The sequence below is a fragment of the Cetorhinus maximus genome, unplaced genomic scaffold (assembly GCF_964194155.1).
Source record: "Cetorhinus maximus unplaced genomic scaffold, sCetMax3.hap1.1 HAP1_SCAFFOLD_684, whole genome shotgun sequence".
Taxonomy (NCBI): domain Eukaryota; kingdom Metazoa; phylum Chordata; class Chondrichthyes; order Lamniformes; family Cetorhinidae; genus Cetorhinus; species Cetorhinus maximus.
The window spans coordinates 25,327-44,768 of NW_027596626.1; the positions used below are offsets into that span (position 1 = coordinate 25,327).

The 19,442-nt window shown below is 45.0% G+C and overlaps 1 protein-coding gene and 1 pseudogene across 1 annotated transcript; one reads left to right on the top strand and one right to left on the bottom strand.

Moving 5' to 3' along the window:
* Positions 1-1,347: 1,347 nt before the first annotated feature.
* The window catches only part of LOC144674523 (uncharacterized), a 45,586-nt pseudogene continuing 27,491 nt past the window's right edge, over positions 1,348-19,442 (top strand).
* LOC144674528 (uncharacterized) lies at positions 2,591-9,149 on the bottom strand. Its single transcript, XM_078535832.1, has 3 exons — positions 9,077-9,149; positions 7,652-7,832; positions 2,591-7,570 (listed from the first exon to the last, which is right to left on the bottom strand). The coding sequence occupies exons 1-3, from the start codon at positions 9,147-9,149 to the stop codon at positions 7,240-7,242; spliced, it is 585 nt and encodes a 194-aa protein (XP_078391958.1). The 3' UTR covers positions 2,591-7,239.

Genomic DNA, 19,442 nt, shown 5'->3' on the forward strand with positions numbered 1-19,442 from the left:
TTGAAAACACGGGATATGGGAGCCTATATGAGGTGTTTCTGAAGCCTCCAAATCCACCAGCCACCTCTATTCCTCTCCTGCCTCAAGTCATCTCTCCCCCACGGATTCAACAGGACATCGTCCAGCACCCGCACTGCGCATGCCCCAATCTCTGCCCCACAAAACGCATGCGCCGGGTCGTGCGGTTAGGGCCCCGCCCCTCATTCACTCCGATTGGTTGGAGGACCAGCAGCCCGAACTCGGTCCTCCAGCTCCAACTCGGTCCTCCAGCCCCGCCCCCTCTCTTCCTGTTGGTCCGGAATCACCATCCGCCGCTTCCTGCTTCTCTGCGGCACCAAACTGAACCAGAGGCCCAAATGGGAAAAGGTGGTTATTTCCGTTCATTTAACATCACTGCTAAAGTCAATGAAGGTAATTTGTTGTTTTGAGGCAAAGTATTTGGTAGAATTAGAGTGAAGGAGTGGGATTGATCCACAGCCTGAGTCACCAGTTTAAGGACAGGAGGAGAGAGAATCTGGAGAGGAGAAAAGAATAAGTTGGAGACTGGTCACTGAGTCTGGAACAATGAGCAGAGAGGGAGAGGAGTGTGTGGGACAGAGATTTATAGATTTGGGAGGAATGAGAGGGAAAAATGTTCCATAGAAACTAGAATTCTCTGTTCTGAATTTATATATTTAATACCACATGGACTGCAGCAGCTGAAGAAGGCAGCTCACCACCACCTTCTCAAGAGCAACTAGGAATGGGCAATAAATGCTGGCCCAGCCAGCGAAGCCCACATCCCATGAATGAATAAAAGAAAATATCCTGTATTTACAGTGATAACTTCTGTAAACTCATTTTACAGGCGGCTAGAAGGGGAGGATCTCACTGTCACTTGATTCAGCAGAACCTGAACATCACTGGCCTTTGTATGAGGAAGGGTAAACGTTTGTCTATTCTGTCTGTGGAAAAAGAGTTCAAACATCACTGTGACTGACAAAGCACCAAGACATTCACACACCCGAATGAGAGTGTTCCAGTGCACTGACTGTGGAAAGAGTTTTAATCAGTTACACAGACTGAATAAAAATCACACCATTCACAGCAGGGAGAAATCATTCATGTGTTCTGCTTGTGAACAAGGCTTCAACTGATTGTCCAGCCTGGGGAGACACAAGGACATCAGGTCCTCTGAGAAACCGTGGAAATGTGGGGACTGTGGGAAGGGATTGATTTCCCCATCAAAGCTAGAAACTCACCGACGCTCTGTCTCTTTCTGACATTTTTAAACATCAATGTGAATGGAAAAACACAGAGACACGCACCCCTGAGTGCGAGTGTTTCAGTGGATTGACTGGAGGGAGCTCTAACCAGTTACACAGCCTGAAAAAATATTGCACCATTCACAGCGGAGAGAGGCCGTACACATATTCTGTGTACAGATGAGGCTTCAGCTGATTGGCGAACATGCAGAGACACAAGGACACCTGCACCATAGAGAAACCGTGGAAATGTGAGGACTGTGGGAAGAGATTCCGTTCCCCATCTGCACTCGAAATTCATCGACGCATTCACACGGGGGAGAGGCCATTCACCTGCTCTCAGTGTGGCAAGGGATTCAATCACTCATCACATCTGGTTACACACAAGCGAGTTCACACCGGGGAGAGGCCGTTCACCTGCTCCGTGTGTGGCAAGGGATTCACTCAGTCATCACACCTGCGGTTGCACCAACGCGTTCACACTGGGCAGAGGCCGTTCATCTGCTCCGTCTGTGGGAAGGGATTCAATGAATCATCCACCCTGCAGAACCACAGTGTTGTTCACACTGGGGAGAGGCCATTCACTTGCCCCGTGTGTGAGAAGGGATTCACTTGGTTAACCAACCTTCTGCGGCACCAGATAGCGCACACCGGAGAGAGACCATTCACTTGCTCCGTGTGTGGGAAGGGATTCACTCGGACAACCAGCCTGCGGGCACACCGACGTGTTCATACTGGAGAGAGGCCATTCTCCTGCTCTGAATGTGGGAAGGGATTCCCAAATTCATCCAGCCTATGGAAGCACCGGTGAGTTCACACCGGGGAGAGGCCGTTCTCCTGCTCTCTGTGTGAGAAAGGATTCACTGAATCATCCAACCTGCTGAGACACCAGCGTGTTCACACTGGGGAGAGGCCTTTCACCTGTTCTGAGTGCGAGAAGGAATTTGCTGCTACATCCAGCCTGCGGAAGCACCGCCGAATTCACACAGAGGAGAGAGACCGTTCACTTGCTCTGAGTGTGCGAAAGGATTCACGGAGTCATCCAACCTGCTGAGACACCATTGCAGTCACACTGATTAGAGACCCTTTCGATGCTCTGACTGTGGGTGTTAATTGTATCAGTGTGGTTACATATACATAGGTGAAAGGAATTGATTGGATGGTTACTTGAGCACAGATAAAAAGAAACTGGCATGGAGTGGAGTCAGGAGTTATATAACTAAAGTTTCACTCTGTGAATAAGTCTGTACCAAGTAAAGATTGGCTCCAGTTTCTTTCTTCACCATAAGGCTGTCATGGTAACAGATTGCTTGCCTAATGGCGAAGAATGGAAACTAAACGGAGATAAAATTTTGGACAAAAGCTTACAGTCCTAGTAATTTTTGTGAGAAATGGCTGAAAGCAATTGTCAGGGTCTGATACCCAGCCTCTATTCTTGGAGTCTGAGCCATACGACCAGTGGAAGAATGAAGTGGATATGTGGACACGGGTTATGTCCCAACCAAGGAGGGAACAAGGTTTGGCCTTGGCACTGTCACTTCCTAACAAAAGTAAAATCAGAACAGAAGTATTTTGTGAGCTGGATGCCTGTCAGTTGAATATCGATGAAGGTTTGGATCTTCTATTCGGGTTCATTGATGAGATTTACAAGAAAGCCTGTGAGCATAATCGGAGTTTGACAGGTTTTGAATGAGGGTGAAAGCACCTTTAGCAGATCTGGATTGGAACAGCACTAATAGTTGAATGGGAACAATTAACAAGTGTTTCAGGACTAACTCAAAATTTGATTATGAGCCAAAGTGTAAAATCAGGGTCTTCAAAGTGACTCATGGCACAGAGAATTCTGAGGCTGAAGATCATGACAATTATCACTCTGAAGGAATTGTACTCGTCACAAAGAGTTTTGGTCCATTGATGAGTATATTGTTCACAGACGCTTTCAACTGTGCTGTGTTAGATAGTGGCTGCACCTCGACAGTATGTGGATCAGATTGGTGAAGATGTTACCCAGATTCACCTAATGGTGAAGATGGACACAAGGTTAAGGAGGGTTCAACTTGTTTAGGTTTGGGTGATGTCACACATTGAAGCCACTAAAAAGAGTGGTGATTCCATGCAAAATATCTGGATTCTGCCACTTTATCAGGACTGGTGTAGTCTTTCGTGAGATCCCCTCACTGTTGAGTAAACCTTAGATAAAAGGCACAATTGCAACTGGACATGAATCAAGATAAGACAACTGTTTTTGGAAAGTCAGTGAGACTGCAGTTTACTCAATCAGGACATTATTGTATCCCTTTAACAATATCTGCTGTTTCGAATCAGAGTGTTTGAGAAGGATTAATGGAATCAAGTGACAAGAATCAGCGAGAAGAAAAGCAAATTGTCTTAAAGCTACAAAGACAGTTTGCTCACCCTTCTTGTCAAGGATTGAAACTCCTGCAGGTTGGTGAAGAGTATACGAGGCTCATAGAAGAGATTAATGCAAGGTGTGAAATGTGTAAAAAAAGTATCGGAGGACACCGTCACATCCTATTGTAAACCTTCCCTTGGCACGTGACTTTAACGAGGTAGTTGCCATGGATCTAAAGGTATGGGACAAAGACAGAAATATTTTCATTCTACACTTTATAGACAGGGTAACCACTTTAGTCTTTCCCCAATAATACATGGCAAGGACAAAAGGGTGATTGTAGACCAAGTCATGGAGAAATGGATAGGGGCTGGACTTGGGGCACCAGCTAAGTTTCTGATTGATAATGGAGGGGAATTTGCAAATGAGTTTAGAGACGTGTGTGAAAACATGAACATTGTGGTCATGAACATCACAGCTGAAACTCCTTTCAGCAATGGGTTCTGTGAAAGGAATCATGCCGTGATCGATGAAATGCTGCATAAAATCTTAGCTGATCAGCCAAACTGCAAGCTGACAACTGCACTGACGTGGATGGTTCATGTAAAGAATTCACTTCAGATGGTTGGAGGGTACAGTCCCTATCAATTGGTCTATGGGAGAAATTCCAAATTAGGCTCAGTGCTGGGCAATAACCCTCCTGCTTTAGAAGGGACTACAGTTAGTTCCAAGTTTAGTCATCAATTATCAGATTGTTTCACGAAAATAAGTGCTTGAACTCAGAAATTATTAGGAACCCTGGTTGAGGGGTGTCTCATAATGTAATGCTTTGTACAAATGAAGAAAAATCATATGTTTTCTTTTTCCTTTTTTGAAATATTGTTTGTGGCTATTGTTAGGATCCCAATTGTGACCATTAACTTTTAAAGTGAAATTCAAACACCCAGTGATTAACTGAAAGAATTACGCCAGAAGATTCCATGTTTTTAAACAAATACAAATGTTACTGTGTATATAAGAGAAAAGAAAATTAAAAACCAGCACAATGAACTTAACACTATAGTTTATAAAGACTTATACTATTAACCCAATTCTAGTTTTTAACTTCCAAGAGTTCTCTTATACTTAACGATGTTTTGAAAGTTCATTCACTTCTGTTGCTGGGACCATCCCAAAGGTTTGTCAAAACTCCCCAGAATTCACTTTTAATTCTCCTCAGTATTCCAACTGTTCTCCAAGTTCCAAGGTTTTATGGTGGTCCTTCCATTAGCTTTTGGCTAAACAACCCTCCAACTTTCCTTTAATACTTAAAAACTGTGGACTCCTCAGTCCAAGCGTGGGCTTCACTGACTTCTTGCTGAGGGATTTAAACATTAGGATCACCCCTAGTTCCTAATGGCCCTTCAGGCTTCTCGTCCCACAGCTGGTTCACAGCTCTGGGCCCACAGCTGACTGCTTCCAAGCGAACTGCAGACTGCCTGCTTTCTGTGAGAAACACCCAGAATTCCAACCAAGGCTCCACCCTGAATCACTTATCCCTATGTTAACAGAGACCAGTTGGGATGTCCAATTGATATTTAAATTTATTAACTTTTAGCTTCAAAACCAAACCTTTTTTCCCTGAGGTCTGCATGAAGAATTCACCCACAATAATTGTCAGACCCAATGTCTCCAAGTCTCCAGCTAAAAAAGCCCACCTGCTGTTTTACAGTTCTTACCCTTCGAGAGCTTTGGCTTCTTAAATCAACATGGGCCACACCTTGCGATTGCGAATTCCCTTAGGGTGTTTTTGTCAGATTCTCAGCCCAGGTTTTCCATTCATCGTACATTAAAAAAAATCCAATTCCCAAACTGAAAGTTATATTTCTAAAATGTGAATTATGAAACAAGATATTCACTACACCTTCCTCAGGAAGAAATGAAAATGTCTCACCCTCGTAATATCCTATTTAGAATATTACAACTTACAACCTGCTGTACATCTTAACAACAGCCATGATCTTATCGAATGGCGGAGCAGGCTCGAGGGGCCAAGTGGCTGACTCCTGTTATAAAAGCAAAAAACTGCGGATGCTGGAAATCCAAAACAAAAATAAAAATACCTGTTCCTGAGTCCTATGCTTATGTTTAACTATCTTATAACATGCAATACACATAATAATCCCTCCAACGTCCACTTCAAATTCACAAGTCTATCTTGATAACAGCACACTGCTAAATTCCATGTCCTGGAATCACATTCCACTGAAGATGTGAAACATTACAGCTTGCAGTGTTTTCTGAAAGTTTTCTTACAATAATTATAGTCCAAAGTTCCTTCTGCAAGAGGAGAGCCCTCATTGCTGTTCATATGTGTATTTTCAATTTCAGTTTGAAAATCCGTCTGTTCAGAGTTCACCTTTTGAGCTTTATTTTCTTCCATGTCTGTAGTTTCTCCATTGTTTAAATCCAAAAGGAATATCCCAGTCAATTCCACATTTAAAGTGTCTTCTTCTTGATCAGTTGGAGTTGGAACTTCATTTTTCAGTTCATTTCCCAGACTCAAACATTTTGGATTTTCATTTTGAGACAAGAAGTTCAGGAAGTCTTGTTTTTGTGGCAACAGCTCGTTCCTTTGTTGGTCAAAATCTTCTTTAGCCATTTCAAGATTGTTGTTCAAATGCTTTTAATGTTCAAGTAAAAAGGTTTGATATTCCTGTTTTGAGTATATGGGATCTTAGGCTTCAGAAACAGAGGTATTGAGAACAAAAGGAGGGAAGTTGTGCCAATAGTTTATAAAGCTCTGGTGAGGCCACTATGAGAGTCCTGAGTCCGGTTCTGGTCACTACACTTAAGAAGATGTGAGGGTCCTTGAGAGGGTGTAGAGGAGATTTACCAGAATAGTTCCCGGGATGAAGGATTTTTACAAGTTTAAGTTAGAGAAGCTGGTATTGTTCTTCTTGGAGTAAAGGAGGCTGAGGGGAGTTTTGATAGAGGTGAACAATATTATTGCAGGTTTAGATAAGGGTGGGTGGAGGCTCGAGTGGAGCATAAATGGGGAGGTGGTGGCATAGTGGTATTGTCATTGGATTGGTATTCCAGACACCGAGGGTAATGCTCTGGGGACCTGGGTTTGAATCCCAACACAGCAGATGGTGAAAATTGAATTAAACAAAAATCTAGAATTAAAAGTCTGATGATGACAACATCTGGTTCACTAATGTCCCTTAGGAAGGAAATCTGCTGTCCTTACCTGGCCTACGTGTGACTCCAGACCCACAGCAATGTGGTTGACTCTTAAATGTCCTCTGAACAAGGGCAATTAGGGATGGGCAATAACTGCTGGCCAAGCCCTGTGCTGTAGACCCAATGAAACAGAGACAAATGTATTTATTTGAGACCTATCTGTAGTGGTAGAAAAAACACTATTTACTATCCAGGATAAAATAAACGTTCTTCATCAGCTTTTGTGGATCATTCCGGTGGAAACATGCACTCCCAGGCTAAAAGAGCATCAGCCAACTGGAAGCAAAATCATGAGACCGGCCAGTCCAGCAGGAAAAAACCCTCCGGCCCTCCCACTTCAACAATCGTCAGAATGAACAAGGTTCAGTCCGGGATATGATTGACGGCAACAATAAAAGCAGAATCAAACCCCTGTTATCACTTGTGAACTCGCTGGTGCTTCCGAAGGTAGGTTGACCGACTGAATCTCTTCCCACACTCAGAGCAGGTGAACGGCCTCTCCCCAGTGTGAAGATGCTGGTGTCTCAGCAGGCTGGAAGAATCAATGAATGCTTTCCCACACTCAGAGCAGGTGGGTGGCCACTCCCCGGTGTGAATCCGCTGGTGTGCCTTCAGGAAGGACGACCGACTGAATCCCTTCCCACACTCAGAGCAGATGAATGGCCTCTCCCTGGTGTGAACTCGTAGGTGTATCCGCAGGCTTGATGAATCAATGAATGCCTGACCACACTCGGAGCAGCTAAACGGCCTCTCAGTGTGAACTCGCTGGTGTATCCGCAGGTTGGAGGAGTGAGAGAATCCCTTTCCACAATCAGAGCAGGTGAACGGCTTCTCCCCAGTGTGAACGCGCTGATGTGCCTGTAAGTGAGATAACCGACTAAATCCCTTCCCACAATCAGAACAGGTGAATGGCCTCTCCCCGGTATGAATTCGCTGGTGTGTCAGCAGGTCGGATGAAGTAGTGAATGCCTTTCCACACTCACAGCAGGTGAACGGCCTCTCCCTGGTGTCTGAGCAGGTGGGATGAATGACACTCACAGCAGGTGAATGGTCTCTCTCCAGTGTGGCTGCGTTGATGAATTTCCAGCTGAGATGGGGATCTGAATCCATTCCCACAGTCCCCATACTTCCATGGTTTTTCCATGGTGCGGGCCTCCTAGTCTCTCTTCAGGTTCGTTGATCAGCTGAGGCGTCCACATATAGCACATGTACAGTCTCTCCCAGCTGTAAATAGTGATGTTCTTACAGGCTGTTTAACTGGTTAAAGCTCTTGCCACAGTCAGTGCACTGGAACACTCTCACTCGGGTGTGTGTCTTCGTCCTTTCTCAGTCACACTGATTTTAAAATCTTCTGAAGCACACAGAACAGACAAAGTTTTGTCCTTCAAGATTCAAAGGCCAATGATGTTCAGGTCACGCAATAATTGAGTGACTGCCAATTCTTCACTTGATGTTTGGTTCGATTTTCGTCTCTGTAAATCCTCCTCTTCTAATATCCTCTCAAAGGAGTTTATAAAAGTCAGCACCCTCAGTCCAGGATAGAAACTAGAATTGCCTGTTCTTAATTTCTCTGGAACATTATTTCCTTTCTTACTCCCCAAGCGCTGTAAGTAGCTGCCCCCCCCACACACTCCCTCCATTAGCTGGAGTGTTTAGTACAGTTTTGGTCTCCTTACCTAAGGGAGAATATACTTGTCACAGGGGGAGTTCAGCAAAGGTTCACCAGATTAATGCCTGCGGGGTGGGATTTTCCTATGAGGAGAAATTGAGGAAACTCGGCCTCTATTTTTAGAGTGTGTGAAGCTAAAACAAATGTTGTGCTGTTTAAAATCAAACTACAGGACTTGGAAGAAAATGAGGGGAAGACACGTTGTAAACTCCCCTCCCCCACTCCCTCAGCTGGCAGCGCAGGCGCAGAAAGCGCTGCTGTCCGGAGCAGGCGCAGTGCAGTTGCCGCCAGCGGTCGCTCGATCTCTTTTTGAACCAGCCAACCGTCGTAGACAGTGGGGGGGATGGGGAGTTCGCCGAGCGACTTCTCCCTCTGGCCGGAGCCGTCAGCCAGTGACCTGGAAACCTTGAGATAAAAACAAAACCCGAAACGTAGACTCTTTTTGTCTCCACCGATGCTGCCAGACCTGCTGAGTTTTTCCAGGTAATTCTGTTTTTGTTTTGACCTGGAAACCTTGTCTCGAGGAGGTGCAGGGGGAGGGGGCAAAACGGGTGGGGGCGGGGCTCCAGTGTCCGCGCGCCTGGCCTGCAGACTGGAACCCGAGGACGTCACCGCGGAACAGAGGGATTTCTATTGGCTGATTCGGTGAACGTTCCATTGTGGACGTCACAATGCGAAAGGTGGACAATCAGCTTCAAACCAAAACTTCCTCCTCTGGGCAACATCTGTGTGGAAATGAATGTTTTTTACTTCGATTTGATTTTTTATTCTGGGGTTTAATTATGGACTTGCAGGAACTGAAGGGAGAGGAAGTGAATCCAGGGAGGGTGCAGACTCTGGAAAGGTTGGCCCAGGTCTCTTTCTCTTAAAGTCATTGCCATTCTTTGTTCCCTCAACTTGACACATTAATTTGTCTGGTTGAAAGGTTGGTCTCTTTCCTAATGTTCACAATTAAAGGGTTGATTTCCCCAGGAGATGGCTGACATTTAAGACTACAAGCTAGTAAGGTAGGACATGAAAGCGTGAGGTGTTACATTTTGGGAGGACGACAAGGCAAGGGAGTACACAAGAGTGGTAGGACCCGAGGAAGTAGAGGATCAGAGGGACCTAGGCGTGCATGTCCATCAATCCTTGATGGCAGCAGGACAGGTAGTGGTTAAGAAGGCATATGGGATACTTGCCTTTATTCAACAAGGCACTGAATACAAGAGCAGGGAGGTTATGGTGGAGATGTATAAAGTGTTAGTTCGGCCACATCTGGAGTACTGTGTACAAAATCAGCATGGTTTCATCAAGGGGAGGTCATGCCTGACAAATCTGTTAGAATTCTTTGAGGAGGTAACGAGTAGGTTAGACAAAGGAGAGCCAATGGATGTTATCTACTTGGACTTCCAGAAGGCCTTTGACAAGGTGCCGCACAGGAGGCTGCTCAGAAAGATAAGAGCCCATGGTATTAGAGGCAAGGTACTAGCATGGATAGAAGATTGGCTGTCTGGCAAGAGGCAGCGAGTGGGGATAAGGGGGTCCTTCTCAGGATGGCAGCCGGTGACTAGTGGAGTTCCGCAGGGGTCAGTGTTGGGACCACAACTTTTCACTTTATACATTAATGATCTAGATGAAGGAAGTGAGGGCATCCTGGCTAAGTTTGCAGATGATACAAAGATAGGTGGAGGGACAGGTAGTATTGAGGAGGCAGGGAGGCTGCAGAAGGATTTGGACAGGTTAGGAGAATGTGCAAAGAAGTGGCAGATGGAATACAACGTGGGGAAGTATGAGGTCATGCACTTTGGTAGGAAGGAATAGAGGCATAGACTATTTTCTAAATGGGGAGAGAATTCAGAAATCTGGAGTGCAAAGGGACTTGGGAGTCCTGGTCCAGGATTCTCTTAAGGTTAACTTGCAGGTTGAGTCGGTAGTTCGGAAGGCAAATTCAATGTTGGCATTTATTTCGAGAGGACTAGAATATAAAAGCAGGGATGTGCTGCTGAGGCTTTATAAGGCTCTGGTCAGACCACATTTAGAATATTGTGAGCAATTTTGGGCCCCGTATCTCAGGAAGGATGTTCTGTCCCTGGAGAGGGTCCAGAGGAGGATCACGAGAATGATCCCAGGAATGAAAGGCTTAACATATGAGGAACGTTTGAGGACTCTGGGTCTATACTCGATGGAGTTTAGAAGGATGAGGGGGGATCTGATTGAAAGTTACAGAATACTGAAAGGCCTGGATAGAGTGGACGTGGGGAAGATGTTTCCATTAGTAGGAGAGACTAGGACCCAAGGGCACAGCCTCAGAGGAAAGGGAAGACCTTCTCGAACAGAGATGAGGAGAAACTTCTTTAGCCAGAGAGTGGCTAAAGAAGGCTGCTTCATTGCCAGAGAAGGCTGTGGAGGCCAGGTCATTGAGTGTATTTAAGACCAAGATAGACAGGTTCTTGATTGGTAAGGGGATCAAAGGTTACGGGGAGAAGGTGGGAGAATGGGTTGAGAAACTTATCAGCCATGCTTGAATGGCGGAGCAGACCTGATGGGCCGAATGGCCTAATTTCTGCTCCTATGTGTTATGGTCTTATGGTCCTGGTCACCACACTGTAGGAAGGATGTGATTGCGCTTGAGAGGGTGCAGAGGGGATTTGCCTGGGTGTTGCCTGGACTGGAGCATTTCAGCTGTGAAGAGACACTAGATAGGCTGGAACAAAAACAAAAAATGCTGGATGAACTCAGCAGGTTTGACAGCATCTGTGGAGAAAAAGACAGAGTTAATGTTTCGAGTCCGTATGACTCTTCTCCAGAGCTAAAGGGATGTAGAAATGTGGTGAAATAAATACTGTTTAAAGGAGGTGTAACAGGTGAAGCTGGATAGAAAGCCAGCGATAGGTGGAGGCAAAGGAGAGATTGCGAAAGGTGTCATAAACAAAAGGTCAAAGGGCTGTTAATAGCGGTGGTACTGGCTAAAGGAGGTGCTAATGGAGACATGAAGCGTGGAAAGCAGAATGTGATAATGGCAAGACCAGGGTAAGCACTCTTGAAAGTGACAGATGGCCCTAGTGTGGGTGGGGTGGGGGGAGGAGACGGTGGTGGGAAAAAAAGATCAAAAAGGCTAAAAGCTGGGGATAAAACAATGAATAAAAATGGAAATAAATTTTAAAAATAATAGTAATGAAAATAAGTGGGAAAAAAGATATCTAAATAAACAAATAAAAATTAAGAAATAAAAGTGATAGTAAAAAAAAGGGGATCAAAAAGGGGTAGATAGGCTGGGGTTGTTTTCCTTAGAGCAGAGAAGGCTGAGGGGGGACCTGATTGAGGTGTACAAGATTATGAGGGGCACAGATAGTGTAGATAGGAAGAAACCTTTCCCCTTAGTGGAGGGGTCAGTAACCAGGGGGCATAGATTTAAGGTAAGGAGCAGGAAGTTTGGAAGGGATTTGAGGAAAGCTTTTTTCACCCAGAGGGTGGGGGGGTTTTGGAACTCACTGCCTGAGAGGGTGGTAGAGGCAGGAACCATCACAACATGTAAGAAGTATTTAGATGAACGCTTGAAATGCCATAGCACATAAGGTTACAGGCCAAGTGCTGGAAAATAGGATTAGAGTAGATAGAGGCTTGATGACCGGCACAGACACGATGGGCTGAAGGGCCTCTTTCCGTGCTGTAAAACCCTATGACTCTATTTCTTGGATATAGGTTGTGTATATCTAGTATTAATATAGTAAATGCTACATTTTTATGGTTCTTTAATAAAGTACATTTATTATTATTTCTAGTTTTCCTATATAGTACTGTATATATTTCCAGTCATTAAGGCACAGAAGTTGTCCATTCAGCAAGTTGAGTCCATGCTGACTCTCTGTAGAGCCCCGTTCCCCTTGTATATCAAGAGAGGAAAGAATAAGCCAAAGCAACTAGAATTGGCTGTTCTGACTTTTTGTCCTATACTGACAATGATGGGTTTTGTAAATGCTTTTTACAGTATTTTAGAAGGAGAGGATTGGCAGACAGAAATCTCAAAACATCACATCGTAACCTAACAAAGTCACTTGATTCATTGGGATGTGAAAAACACTGGCCTTTGAATCTGGAAGGAGAAATGTTTGTCTGTTCTGTCTGCTTCAAAAGGTTTTAAATATCAGTGTGACTGGAAAAGCACCGAGACACACACGCCTGACTGAATGTGTTCCAGTGTACTGACTGTGGAAAGAGACTTAACCAGTTATACAATCTGAACAAACATCGCACCATTCACAGCAGTGAGAGACTGTTGTCTGTCACATTATCTGTGTGGGGACGAGACTTCAACTCATTGTCGAATCTGGAGAGACACCATGGAGAAACCATGGAAATGTGGAGACTGTGGGAAGGGATGCAAAACCCCATCACAGCTGGAGATTCATCTACGCAGTCACACTGGGGAGAGGCCGTTCACCTGCTCTGAATGTGGGAAGGGATTCACTCAGTCATCCACCCTGCAGAAGCACCAGCGAGTTCACACTGGGGAGAGGCCGTTCACCTGCTCTGAGTGTGGGAAGCGATTCACTCAGTCATCCAGCCTGATGGCACACCACATTACTCACACCGATGAGAGACCCTTTAAATGCTCTGACTGTTTGAGTGGCTTCAAAAGTGCGGCAGATCTAAGGGTCCACCAACGCATTCACACTGAGGAGAGACCATTCAGCTGCTCTTACTGTGCAAAGAGGTTTACAACGTCATCCAACCTTTGGACACACCAACGCATTCACACTGAGGAGAGACAATTCAGCTGCTCTTACTGTGCAAAGAGGTTTACAACGTCATCCAACCTTTGGACACACCAGCGCGTTCACACCGGGGAGAGGCCGTTCATCTGCTCTGAGTGTGGGAAGGGATTCACTCAGTCTTCCAACCTGCGGGCACACCAGCGAGTTCACACCAGGGAGAAACCATTTGCCTGCCCTGAGTGTGGGACGGAATTTATTCAGTCCTCCAGCCTGCGGGCACACCAGCGAGTTCACACCAGGGAGAAACCATTTGCCTGCCCTGAGTGTGGGAAGGAATTTATTCAGTCCTCCAACCTACGGGCACACCAGCGAATTCACACTGGGGAAAGGCCGTTCACTTGCTCCGTGTGTGAGAAGGGATTCACTCATTCATCACACTTACTGAGACACCAGCGAGTTCACGAGTGAATACAGGGGTTGGATTCTGCTGTTGTTGCTGCTGTTAATCCAGGACTGAACAATGTTCATTCTGACAGTTGGTGAAGTGGGAGGGTCGGAGGGTTTCTTTCTGCTGGACTGGCCGGTCTCACAACTTTGTTTCCAGTGGGCTGATGCTCTTTGAGCTTGGGAGTGCACATTTCCACGGAAATGATCTACAGAAGCTCATGATGTATACATATTTCACCCTGAATAGTAAAGAGTGTTTTTCCTACCACTGCAGTTAGATCTAAAATAAATACATTTGTCGCTGTTCCATTGAGTCCACAGCACGGGGCCAGGCCAGGCAGCACAATTGTCTATGTCAGTATTTATGCTTCACATGAGCCTCCACCCACCCTCATCTCCCCTCATCAGCATATCCTTCTATTCCTTTCTCCCTAATGTATGTATCTAGCTTCACCTTAAAAGTATTCATACTATTCACCTCAACCACTCGCTGTGGTAATGAGCTCCACATTCTCACCAGTTGCTGGATGAAGATGTTTCTCATGAAATCCCTATTGAATTATTGAACCCCTTTATAATCTTAAAGACTTCCATCAGGTCACCCTTCAGTCTTCTCTTTTCTAGAGAATAGCGCCCCAGCCTTTCATGAGGGGTAAATGCTCTCAGTTCAGGTATTATTCTTGTGAATCTTTGTTTCCCCTCCTCCAGTGCCTTATTTCCTTTCTCGAAATGGAGATCACAAATGTTGACCATCCTCCCAGTGTAATCTAACCATGGTTCTGAACATAAACTCCGTGTTTTTCATTCTATCCCTCTAGAACGCCCTACATATGGGCTCCGCATTCAAGGAAATTTGCGAAGTTCTTAGGGAGTCTGGAGCGAGGATTTATGATATTGCCACCAGGGATGAGGGACTTCAGTTAGTTGGAAAGACTGGAGCAGCTGAAATCTCTCTCGTTAGATCATTGAGTCATTAGTGTAGGCAATGGGGCCATTCAGCCCATCGAGTCCATGCTGGCTCTCTGTAGAGAAAACCTGTCAGTCCCATTGCCCAGTCCTATCCCTGTAGTGCTCCAGGTTCATTTCCCTGACGTGCCCATCCAATTTCCATTAGAAATCATTCCATCACCTCTGCTTCTAGCACACTCATAGGAAGTGGGTTCCAGGTCATTACTACTCACTTTAAATGTACACAAGGACCACAGAGCACAGAAGGAGGCCATTTGGCCCATCGTGTTCATCATTCCTGAACCTCATTAGTGCAGTTTCTCACATGAGCCCAGTATGAAGGGGGTGTCCCTGGTCTCTAATGATCCTTCCCTTAAACCAGGTTCCTGGAATAGACACATCTGGAATATTGGAATTTCGCAGTCTCAATCCATCAAGACAACTCCCGACCAGTGGGCAATGTTCACTGTTTTATATTCGGGTCTGGGGGATAATGTTCACTGTTTTATATTCAGGTCTGGGGGATAATGTTCACTGTTTTATATTCGGGTCTGGGGATAATGTTCGCTGTTTTATATTCGGGTCTGGGGGATAATGTTCACTGTTTTATATTCAGGTCTGGGGGATAATGTTCATTGTTTTATATTCGGGTCTGAGGATAATATTCACTGTCTTATATTCGTGTCCGGGGGGATAATGTTCACTGTTTTATATTTGGGTTTGGGGGATAATGTTCACTGTTTTATATTTGGGTTTGGGGGATAATGTTCACTGTTTTATATTCGGTTTTGGGGGATAATGTTCACTTTTATATTCGGGTCTGGGGGATAATGTTCACTGTTTTATATTCGGGTCTGGGGGATAATGTTCACTGTTTTATATTCGGGTCTGGGGGATAATGCTCACTGTTTTATATTCGGGTCTGGGTGGGGTAATGTTCACTGTTTTATATTCGAGTCTGGGGGATAATGTTCACTGTTTTATATTTGGGTTTGGGGGATAATGTTCACTGTTTTATATTCGGGTCTGGGGGATAATGTTCACTGTTTTATATTCGGGTCTGGGGGATAATGTTCACTGTTTTATATTTGGGTTTGGGGGATAATGTTCACTGTTTTATATTCGGTTTTGGGGGATAATGTTCACTTTTATATTCGGGTCTGGGGGATAATGCTCACTGTTTTATATTCGGGTCTGGGTGGGGTAATGTTCACTGTTTTATATTCGAGTCTGGGGGATAATGTTCACTGTTTTATATTTGGGTTTGGGGGATAATGTTCACTGTTTTATATTCGGGTCTGGGGGATAATGTTCACTGTTTTATATTCGGGTCTGGGGGATAATGTTCACTGTTTTATATTCGGGTTTGGGGGATAATGGTCACTGTTTTATATTTAAGTCTGGCGGATAACGTTCACTGTTTTATATTCGGGTCTGGGGGGATAATGACCTACCTGGTTCGTATTTAAGCAAAAGCTTTGCAGTAAATAATTCCCTGCTGCATTCTCCATGGCAATGCCTCTACCATTCAGAGTCCACTTGCCAACCTCAGCACTCTCTGCTCATGCAGTACAAATTTTTGTTCCCTTTACTATTGGTTTTCTTGCAAATCTGTCCTGATGAGCAGAAGACGAAAAGCTTCAACAGCATGTCTCCTTTTTCAGCAATATTCCCTGGACAGAATGTTACGTCCCTCCGCCGATGGGTTTGTAGTCAGGAGTGATCATCACGTTTCTCAGATAGTCTTCCCACCGGGCTCTCGCCCAGTCCGACCTCTCGCCCAATCCGACCTCTCCACAATTTTACACTTGGACCGGCGAGGCCCAGGCTGGCCTGCCTGCCCTTACATCTATTGAGACCCTTAAATGGCCAATTATTGACCATTTGAGAGCCTTTTCCTGCACAGCCTCAATTATCAGGCTGGTGGGTGGAGTTCGGGGGTGAGGGGCAAGCCTGAAAATGAACCATTTTCGGTTCTTGGTTGGGAAGTTGCAGGGGGTCACCTCCATCAGCAGCCCCCTTCTAACATTGGCTGCCCCCTCAAAAGGTCTGACTCCGTGGGGCCTCCCTCCCCCACTGGCTTCTATACCAACACAAGCACCCTCCCCCCTCAGCTCCCCTTGGTCTGAACTTCCCCTCCCCACCCTGAGATCCCCACATTTACCTGGTCCCGGACTCCTGGGACTTCGGCTCTGGGAACTGCATGCAGTCCCAATCTTGTCCACTGCAGCTTCATATGCTGCAGGCTCAGGAGAGCTGCTGGCCACAGATTGGTCTCCGTGGCGGGACTTCCTCCCGAGTGAGGGGCGGGAGTCCCGTCTCCAGCTAATTAACAGTTGTTAGAGCGTGGAATCACTGCAGGGCAGGCAGTATAGCGGGGATGTGTTCTCCAGCGACTTTTCGGATAGTGGGTAGGGAAGCTGGGGAGAAGCGGAAAATGAAGTTGAACACAGATAAATGTGAGGTAGTAGATTTTGGTCAGAAGAATGAGGAGGTCATTTATTACTTGGAAGGTGTGAGTCTGGGTAGAAAAGAGGAACAAAGAGATCTCTGAGTATAATTGTATCATTCAGAGCAAGGCCATAAAACGAGCAAATCGAGCACTAGGTTTTATTTCTTGAGGAATGGAATTGGAATGTGGGGAAGTTCTGCTAAAGCTGCCTGGAACCCTGGTCAGACCACACTGAGAGTAATGAGTACAGCTCTGGTCACCATTTTATAAAACAAATAGAGAGACACTGGAGAGGGAGCAGAGATGATTTACAAGGATGATACCAGAAATACATAGGAGGAAAGGATTGACAGACTGAGTCTCTTCTCTCTGAAAAATAGCAGGCTGAAGGGTGACCTAATAGAGGTCTTTAAAATTGTGAAAGATTTCGATAGAGAGGAAACAGAGAGAACGTTTTCTCTCGTGGGAAAGAGAATAACCAGAGGTCTTCAATAGAAGATGGTGTAAAATTATTAACACTGAACTCTGTTAAAACCCCTTTTGTGTTATAGTGAGGAAGGAAAATGGATAAATAGGGCATAATATAAATTAATTCCAAGGGAGAAAGATTCTGGGAAATAATGACAATCTTTAAAACACTTACTGCAGCTAAAAGCTAAAGTTCTTGAAGATTGTTTGTGTGAGCCAAAGGCAGGAATGTAGGGGCCTCTCTGAGATAAATGGCAACAGGATGTAGCAGCCTGCAGGTACGAGGAAATTGAACCACGGTGAATACACGGAACATTATATGATTAACCAAGGCTAACATTCCTGACATGAACTGTGAATACGAAAATTTAGGTGATTAACTAAGGCTAACATTGCTGACATGAACTATACCTGATTGGTTAAGAGAAACATTCTCAGGGCATGATCACCACAGGGATGAATATTGATTGGGATGGGGCAGAGGTTAATTGGATAAGAGGCAACAAGAAAGAGATCCTCCTGAGCAAGGCCATGCGGAGGAGAAGAAACCAAGACCAGCAGCCAAGAGAAGGAGAAACAGAGAAGAAACAGATTTGACACAGGTAGAATAACCCACATTAAACTGTAAATAACTGCCAGAGCTTGTTGCTGTAGTTTACATGAAACTTGATAAACTTGTCCTGACTTTGTCTCCATAAAGTTGTTTCACAATTGAACTTTGTTACTATGTCTGCTTCTGTTGATAAATGAGGAATTAAAACCTCCCAAAAGTACAGATTGAGTCACTGTTTATATTAAAATAGACTGTATGGGTATTTATGTTAAAGTAGAATGTATCTCTGATTACATTACTGAAGACACTGTCTCAGATTCCTGCACTAAGCCAATGCCTCTATTTATAACATACTAAGATCTACCTCAGTTATTACTGCATTGCACCATATCTCTCCTTATATTACAATCGGCTATATTCAAGATATTACTGCACTAGACCCTATCTGATCATTACCAAACTCGACCATGTCTCTCTTTATATTACACATTACTCTGCCTCAGTTCACGGAATTGTTACGATGCAGAAGGAGGCCATTTGGCCCATCATGTCTGCACCGGCTCTCTGAGCATTGTAACTTGGTGCCACTCTCCTGCCTTTTCCCTGTAACCCTGCACATTGTTTCTATATAAATAATCATCTATTGCCCTCTTGAATGCCTCAGTTGAACCTGCCTCCACCACACCTCCAGGCAGTGCATTCCCGACTCGAACCAGTCGCTGTGTGAGAAAGTTTTTTTTCACATCACATTTACTTAGACCATAAGACATAGGAGCAGAAATTAGGCCGTTCGGCCCATCGAGTCTGCTCCGCCATTCAATCATGGCTGATAAGTTTCTCAACCCCATTCTCCCGCCTTCTCCCCGTAACTTCTTTTACAAATCACTTTAAATCTGTGCCCTCTCATTCCCTCGATGAGTTTCTCCCTATTTACTCTATCGAACCCCCGCGTGATTTTGAACACCTCAATCAAATCTCCTCTTCACCTTCTCATCTCCAGAAGAACAGTCCCAACCTCTCCAAACTATCTTCATAACTCAAAACAAAAACAGAATTACCTGGAAAAACTCAGCAGGTCTGGCAGCATCGGCGGAGAAGAACAAAGTTTCGAGTCCTCATGACCCTTCAACAGAACTAAGTAAAAATAGGAGAGGGGTGAAATATAAGCTGGTTTAAGTTGGGGGTGGGGTGGGGGGAGAGAAGTGGTTGGGGGGTGGGGGGGTGGTGGTTGTAGGGACAAGCAAGCAGTGATAGGAGCAGATAATCAAAAGATGTCACAGACAAAAGAACAAAGAGGTGTTGAAGGTGGTGATATTATCTAAAAGAATCTGCTAATTATGACTGGATGGCAGGACACACAAGGTACAGCGTAACGCCCAGAACTGG